At 47.5% G+C, this 8,341-nt stretch overlaps 1 protein-coding gene across 1 annotated transcript; it reads left to right on the forward strand.

The window, feature by feature from the left end:
- The first annotated feature begins 3,556 nt into the window (after positions 1-3,556).
- NPPB (natriuretic peptide B) lies at positions 3,557-5,018 on the forward strand. Its single transcript, XM_006196664.2, has 3 exons — positions 3,557-3,774; positions 4,022-4,277; positions 4,829-5,018. Exons 1-3 carry the CDS (start codon positions 3,649-3,651, stop codon positions 4,843-4,845), a joined length of 399 nt encoding a protein of 132 aa, XP_006196726.1. The 5' UTR covers positions 3,557-3,648; the 3' UTR covers positions 4,846-5,018.
- The last annotated feature ends 3,323 nt before the right edge of the window (positions 5,019-8,341 follow it).

Below are 8,341 nucleotides of genomic sequence, written 5' to 3' on the forward strand. Positions count from 1 at the left end.
TCTGGGGGAGATAATTAGGTTTGTTTATTTATTTATTTTTTAATGGAGGTACTGGGGATTGAACTCAGGACCTTGTGCGTCCTAAGCACACTCTCTACCATTTGAGCTATACCCTCTCACTAAGCTGTCTTTTCATTTTCTTGATAGTGTCCTTTGATACACGAAAGTTTCTAATTTTTTTGTTTGTATTTATGAGGGGGAGGTAATTAGGTTTGTTTTTACTTATTTCTATTTGGAGGAGGTACCGGGAATTAAACCTAGGACCTCATGCAGGCTAAGCATACACTCTACCACCTGAGCTATACACTCCCCCAAGAAGTTTTTAATTTTGATGAAGTGTAACTTATCTGTTTTTTTTCAGTCACCTGTGTCATAGTTTACCTAACCTGAGAGAAAGAAAACAAATGTGGCAAAATATTAAAAAATGGTTTTATCTGAGTTAAAGGTAAGTGAGGCGTCTTTGAATTATTCTTGAAACTTTCTCATAAGTTGGAAATTCAAAATAAAAGGCAACTGGCCCTAAAAGCCTTCAGTACATTGGGAGTGTGGATATCACCTTCAGTGATGTGTCCTTTTGAGACAGGAGGGAGAGGAGCAGGACACAGCCATTCGAGGAATGACAGCAATTAACACGATAATAGTGAAAGATTCAAATCCCAGTAGACCCTGAGCTTCATCATATGCTCATAGTAACATATTAGCGTGATAAATAACATGCCCACAGGCGCCATGACAGTCCCAAGGCTAATCACAAAATGTCAAAGAGTGAGTGGTGGCCCAATTCCTGGGAATCCCAGCCCCTCCCCCGGGGTAGCTGGAGTAGTCTTCCCACTTGCAGGCGTGTGAAGCTAACGAGCCCATAAAAACTGGCAACACCAAGCCTCATTGGCCGCCTCTCTGGCTCCCTCATCTTCGGAGATGGCCCACACTCTGTCTATGGAGTGTGTACCTACTTTTACTTTAAACTGAGCACCCAACCCCCACACCTTGTGGCCTTTCTCTCACCTTCTGAAACAGCCTGAACTCTATGCAGTACGTATCTCTCTAAATAAATCTACCTTTAGTCAAAAGAAAAGAAAGAAAAGAAAAAGAAAAAAAACGAAGCTATGTAAGACAACCTATTGAATGGGAGAAAATATTTGCAAATGATATATCTGATAAGGGAGATCATATCCAAAATATATAAACAGTTCATACAATTCAATATTTTAAAAACTGATAAAAATTGATTAAAAACTGGGCAGAAGATCTGAATAGACATTTTTTCCAAAGAAGACATACAGATGGCCAACAAGCATATGAAAAGATGCTCGCCATTGTTAATCATCGGAGAAAGGCAAATCAAAACTGCAGTGAGCTATCACTGCACAGCTGTCAGAGTGGCTATCATCAAAAAGAACGCAGATAAATGTTGGTGAGGATGTGGGGAAAAGGGAACCCTGATGCACTGTTGGTGGTAATGTAAACTGGTGCAGCCATTGTGAAAAATAGTATGGAGATTCCTCAGAAAAACTAAAAATAGACCTATAACATGATCCAGCTGTTCCACCTGTGGGAAAAAATTCAAAGAAAATGAAAACATGAATTCAAAGAGACGTATGTACCCCAGCGTTCATAGCAGCATTATTAACAATTGCTAAGTTATGGAAACAACCCAAGTGTTCATCAACAGATAAATGGCTAAAATGATATGATACAATTAAAAAAATATACAAAGAAATATTACTCAGCCACAAAAAAGAATGAAAATTTGCCATTTGCAACAATATAGGTGGAACCAGAGGGTACTATGCTTAATGAAATAAGTCAGACAGAGAAAGACAAATACTGTATGTTTTCACTTATATGTAAAACCTAATAAAAAAACAAATGAATGATAGAACAGAAATAGACTCAGAGGTACAGAGAACAAACTAGTGGTTACCAGGTTACCAGTGGGGAGAAAGGTGGGTAAGGTGAAATACAGGGGTAGGAGATTAAGGGATACACTATTAGGTATCAAATAATAAGATATAAGGATGTAATGTACAGCACAGAGAATTAGCTAATATTTTATAATAACTTTAATATAAAATAATATTTTATAATAACTTTATATAGTGTATAAAATATTGAATCACTGTGTTGTACACCTGACACTAATATAATATTGTAAATCAACTATACTCAATTAAAAAATTAAAATAGCAATTTAGGTGTAAAAAAAGGGGGGAAAGGTAGATTAATTTCCCTGAGCTCAGTTACATTATCTGAAAAGTGAGGACAAATAATCGTAGTTTTCTCACTTAATACCTGACAGATCCTATTTTACAGGCAAGATTTGCTTAAAGATCCCAGCTTCCGCCCCTCGCTGTCCCTTTCTGCACCTCTGTCATAACACATTTCCCTTCTTAAACAGTCCTGCTCCCTCATCCTGCTGCTTGTCAACACAAGTTATCTGTAAGGGGTGGTGACATCAGTCATGCACACTTTAGGGGGCATTTAATCTGCTGTGTCTCTTCCCAGGGCCATTTTTCTGCAAAGCCCCATTTGTAATCACAGGCGGGAGGCCAGACCATCTGTGAATGGGAGTTAGATCATGGATGGCCAGACGAAGGAGGCCCTGCAGAAAACACTCCTCACATCCCTAGTGTCTCACCAAATAGATAACCATCTTCCAGTCATCCTTGCTTTATCCGTCATATGTTAAAGGAGGTGTTGGCACCTGGAGGAGATGTGATAGAAGGCATTCCTGAATGACTTCATCTCTGGGCCTTGCCTCTCAAAATTCCTGTCAAATCAGCTCTACCCTTTAAAGGATGGAAGAAGTCAGCATTCCAGAAGTTCCTTGTTGTACCCAGACTTTTAATCAGGTGATACTAGAGAATTAGCATCCTGGTGCAGGAGGTAGTGAGAGGGTGAGGAGGGGTCTCAAAAGTCTCTCGTCCCTGCCCGAGCTGGTCTTTCTGGCAAGATCTGAGTTGAGGAGAGCAAGACCTCTTGCGTCGTTGGCTCAGGGTGATCAGAACCACGGACAGCAGTCAGGGCGCCCGGGAGACGAGCAGCTGGGCCGGGTGCAGAAAGTCACCGGCGCCTGCCGAGTTCCAGGCGGAGAGGGGAGACGCGCTGCGGTGGTGGGGTGTTGGCCGGAGCTGTTCTCTCTCTCTGAATCACCCCAGTGCGCCCCGCATTTGCGTCGGGTCTCGGAACGCCTGCGTTCCCTCTCCCTTCTCTAGGAATGGGGGTGGGAAGGAAAGAGGAAAGAGCCACGAATAGGTCCCCGTGTTTTTGCAAGAAAGAGACGAAGGACCTACTGGTGTCCGTCCCACTTCTCACCGTCCCCCTTCTCCCCCGCGCCCCCTCACCCCCCGCACGCCCCCGCCCCCGGCCAGTCCCATTTCTATACAAGGCCTGCTCTCCCCAGCTTCCAGCTCTCAGCGCGGAGAGGTGCATTCCCCCGCCCTGAGCTCAGCGGGCCGGGCCGGAATGCGGCCGATAAATCAGAGATAACCCAGAGGGGCAGGGCCGGCTCGGCTCCCAGAACCTGGGATAAAAGGCCGCGGTTGCCCGAGGATCCAGGAGAGCGCCTTCGGGCCGCAAGGAGGTGAGACGTGAACCGGGACCCAGCGCAGAAGCAGCGGCAGAAAACTTTATCCGCCCTTCCAGGACATGGACCCCCAGACGGCGCTGCCCCGGGCTCTTCTGTTCCTTCTGTTCTTGCACCTGTCGCTGCTAGGATGTCGCTCCCACCCCCTGGGTGGCCCCGGCCCAGCCTCGGAACTGCCCGGGATACAGGTGAGCGCTGCGGCCCCGCGCAAACCCGGCTAGCCGGGAGTGCGCGGACATCAGCAATTAAACGGTTCCCCGCCTATGGTCCCATCAGGTCCCCATCCTCCCTTGGGAATTAGTGATAAAGCAATCAGAAAGCGGCGAGACTTGGTGCCGGCCCGGTACCCAAGGTGATCAATTCGCTTTGGCGCCATTGAGGGCGGCTGGGTCCAAGTGCGGGTTCCTGAGGCTCCGGCTCCCCTTCCCATCGCAGGAGCTGCTGGACCGTCTGCGAGACAGAATCTCGGAGCTGCAGGCGGAGCAGATGGACCTGAAGCCCCTCCAGCAGGGCCAGGGCCTCGCGGAAGCCTGGGAGACCCCGGCGGCATTCTCCGAGACGGTCACTGGGCCCCGCAACAAGGTCCTCGAGGCCCTGCGGGGAATACGCAGCCCCAAGATGATGCGCGACTCCAGCTGCTTTGGGCGGAGGCTGGACCGGATCGGCTCCCTCAGCGGCCTGGGCTGCAATGGTGAGCAGCCACCCCCATTCCCACTGTGTTCCACCACTAGAGTCACTGTTGGGTTTGAGGTCTCTGGGAATCAGGCTCTGAGAAAAGGACATCCGAATATCACTCTTCCTTCTTGACAGTCCTCAGGGCGGAGGAGTGCCTTCATGGAATATTAAATTTGGACAGCCCATTCATTACCACGCCTCTGAATCCCCACCCACCTTCTGCCCACCTCCTGCCTCTCTTACCAAAACGGACAGAATCACTTTAGGATGAAATTCAGTCATTGTCTGGCAGTCCCTCCTTGGAGTAGAACGAACACTAAACATTTATCTACTGGTTCCCCCTAAACTGTAGTTCCAAAGGCAAAGAGCAGGGCCCCAGGGAGACAATAACCCCCAGTTCACGATGAGGAAACGGTGGTCAAGAGAGATGGATTATTCCAAAGCCTCAAGTATCCAAATCAACTGAAGGGGGTGGGGCAGTGGCAGAGATGGCACGTGGTGAGGGGAGGCTCAGATCCTGCCTGTCTTCCACCCTAATGTCATCACCACCCTCTCTTCCCCCCACAGTGCTGAGGCGATATTAAGAGGAAGTCCTGGCTGCAGACGTCTGCATCGGCTTCTCCATCAAACCCCTGCTCCCCTTTGAAGCAGCTCCTATTTATTTCTATTTATTTATTTATTTATTTGGTTGTTTTATATAAAATGGTTCTTATCTTTGAGCACAAATTTTTTTCCATGGCAAAATAAAGTCAGTATTATAGCTTTTTCTGTTGCAGTGGATTTGTCTCCGTGTTTTCAAAATAATCCATCATTTAAAAAAAAAATCAAAACTCTGTGTTTTATTGAAGGTTCCAAAGTTGTCCTAATGGTGGGTTGGAGACAGGCCTCAAGGGCTGGTCAAGCAGTTGGTGGGGTTCTACTTTTCTTTAAGGGTTTTTCATGCTCTGAAATGTCTATAAATACCTCAAGCACTTGAGACACTTCCCAGAAATTGGTTTTCAAAGCCTGATCGTTTCTCCCTGGGTGTTGAATGGGCCCAGATGTATTCCTGAGACATGAGGGTATGTGTCGAGGTATCCACCCAGAATTTTGCTGCCTGGAATTCTGCCAGTAGAGGTACTCTTTCTGTATTTGTTGCTCCCAGAAACTCTAAGCTAAGGTCTCAGAGATTGGGAGTGGTGTGTGTGTGACATACTGGCTCATTTGTATTTGCATTTTTGATGAAGGGGAGACCTCCATCCTGCCCCAAACCTCAGGTTCAAGCCTTCAATTCCTGGTGTCATCCTGGAAAGGAGACTTAAAAACCCTGAGTTTAATAGTACTTTCATTTCCTGAGCCCACAAGTTTAGAAGTGCCTGACCAGAGGCCAAGCATTCAGGGGGCACCTCCCTTGGGGCCCCATGTCTTCACTTCCTCTCTGCCCTAGAGAGAAGAGATCTTTATTCTAAGGTGGAAAAGGAGACAAGCACCAGAATCTACTGTGCTGCCTTAATGAGCAGGGAGTCCTGGTGGGGGTTACTACCCTTCTGCTGCATCCTGGGTTCCAGGCATCCCAGGTCCTGAACTTGCTCCTGCTTTCCAGGCCTCAGCTCACGCAGTTCCCTTTGCCTCGAATGTCTTTAATGATCCTAGCTTAGCAGAGAGGACCACACTATTATTATCCCCATTTTATAGATGAGAAAACTGAGGCCCAGAAAAGGGACGTCTCCTGCCTGAAAGCATACAGCTGCTAAGTGCCAGCACTGGGGTTTGAGTGGGGATCCAGATGACCCTGGAGTCTGTGCTCCTTCCCTGATCTCCTGGCCTTGAACTGCACTCTTATGGCCTTTCTGCTGTTCTCATCTGATGTTTCCTTGAGTGAGGGAACCAGAAGTGGTGGGTCTTTGGGTTGTTTCTCATTTTAACTCAGTGCACATCAGAGATGATTGATATCTCATGAGATTAAGATTTAAAAAATATTTTCCAATAAAATGGTGAGCCACCTTTGCCTAATGTTTCTGACGCAGGGCAGCAATGAGTAATCAGCATAGTTGACATTTATAAAAGCCTCATTAGGTACCAGGCAGCTTAGTCTTGATAACAACTATGCAGGAAAAACTCTTATTATCCCTTATTTTACAGATGGGGAAATCGAGGCACAGAGAGGTGATGTGACTTCCTCAGGGTTGCACAGTTAGTAAGTGGCAGAGCCAGGATTCAATCCTACTTGTGCCAGCCCAGCACCCAGGCCCCTAACTACAGCACAACCCAGCCTCTCTCAAGTCTGTGAATTAGACTTGTTGTTCAGATGGAGGGTCTCGCTCCTAACGGCATCACTCAGTTCAACATTTGGGCCGCTGCCTGTTGGCAACTTTCCCCTCCTGCTCATTTAATGAAGACAGGCCCCTCCCAGAACACCCTCTCTGCAAACCCAGCCAGCACTTAGGAATTCTTCCAGGCGAGTCCAGCTCCTCCATAAATGGGGCTCAGGTGGTGGAGTCAGTATGTATGATACAGATACATCCTTTTACTTGAGCCTTTTCCACAAGCAAACACCCAAGAGAGAGGACCCCAAAAAGAACTGTGAAGGAACCAGATGTGACTTCTGGAGGATGGGGAGAGCATGGCCTAATGCACCCAATAGAGTGACATCTCATTGAACCCCCCTGGTTTGGTGTTTGTGGGCAGCACTGTGGCACACACACCATCTATGGATGCTCTTTAAAACCAGCCTTCTGTAGCTTGTGACCCTGGCCCCTTCAAACACTCCCCTATGTCTCTATAGCCATGGCCTTGACCTCCCTGACTTCCCTATTATCAACCTGGTCCTCCAAAGAAGCTGCCAGATTATGTGTCTCCATGGATGCTTGTCACTGTAATCTACCCAGAAAGACAGTGAATACAGAGCCAAGGAGGTCAAGGCCATGACTTCACAGCTGGAAGGAATTCCAGTAGAGGGGGGACTGGCTTTGCTGGGTCTCCAGTGTTGAGGTTACAGGAGTCGGGACAGCAGTGGGCCTGAGTGCTTCATCTCAGTTGCCGATTCTGCACTCGTAACATTCTCAGGGAATGCTGAGCGCCTCTCCATCCCTCCTGTGACAGCTTTGACGCTTCTGAGAATGATTTGTGGCAAGAAAAAAAATTCAGTTTTACCCCGCTGCAGAACCAGGTCTAAATAAAATCATGAACTTGGCCATTTGTCTACTTTTTTTTTTACTTTTCTTTTTTATTGAAGTATAGTCAGTTTACAATGTTGTGTCAATTTCTGGTGTACAGCACAATGCTTCAGTCATACATGAGTATCCATTTGTCTTTTTTCACGTTGCAGTTCTCAGCCTTGTATCTCTGTCTTTGCAGGATTTTTCATGCAATTGGTGCTTTTCCACTAAGTGACCTGTTTCTCCCATGGGGTTAGGAGCCAGTCCCATACAGAAGCCTGGGCATCCTGCAGCATTTCTGCCCTGGAACACTGGGTCTCACTCTTGTGTCCCTAGTGTCCTATCTGGCACTGCTGAGCACAGTCCCTGCCCTTCGGTGCACACCAGCCCTATCTTCAACCAGCTGCACTTTCCAGCCCGAGGACTTTCTCTGGCAGCTGGAGCTGACTTCCTGGGGGCAGGCAGGAAGGGCTGGGGAGTTGACATGGACCAGGAGCAGCACTCAACCAGCATCTGGCAGCTCCCTCTGTTCACAGGTGTGCGTCTTTTACTAGCTCTCCTGGAGTTCTCCACAGGGGGTGGGCATTAAGCTCCAGTTGCCCACAGTGATCACTAAACTCCTTTTCCTGGTCACTCCCCTCTTCTGTGGGTATGTCCTGGGATTGTCTCCAAAATAAACTACTTTTGCTTGAATACTTGTCTCAGATTCAAGAGAACCCAAACTAAGACACTCCCAAATGAGTCAACTTTAGAGCTCCACCCTTGATGATTTCAGCCCTTGGAATCTTCCTTGACTCTGTTTTTTGACTAGACCACCCAGGGAGGTACCATGTCCACTCCAGTTTCCTTCCCTTACCAGTTGTGCCAATATTTGGCGCACAGGCTTCCCAACTGGCCTCCCTGCCCCAGGCTCCCCAATCTGGTTCTTTCTGCATTGAGGGGA

This window comes from Vicugna pacos, chromosome 13 (genome assembly GCF_048564905.1).
Source record: "Vicugna pacos chromosome 13, VicPac4, whole genome shotgun sequence".
Taxonomy (NCBI): Eukaryota; Metazoa; Chordata; class Mammalia; order Artiodactyla; family Camelidae; genus Vicugna; species Vicugna pacos.

Excerpts from the sequence above, each read along its gene's own strand:
- NPPB (XM_006196664.2), top strand. The coding sequence starts at position 3,649 with ATGGACCCCCAGACGGCGCTGCCCCGGGCTCTTCTGTTCCTTCTGTTC. Across the intron at positions 3,775-4,021 it reads CGGAACTGCCCGGGATACAG|GAGCTGCTGGACCGTCTGCG; the intron begins GTGAGCGCTGCG and ends TTCCCATCGCAG.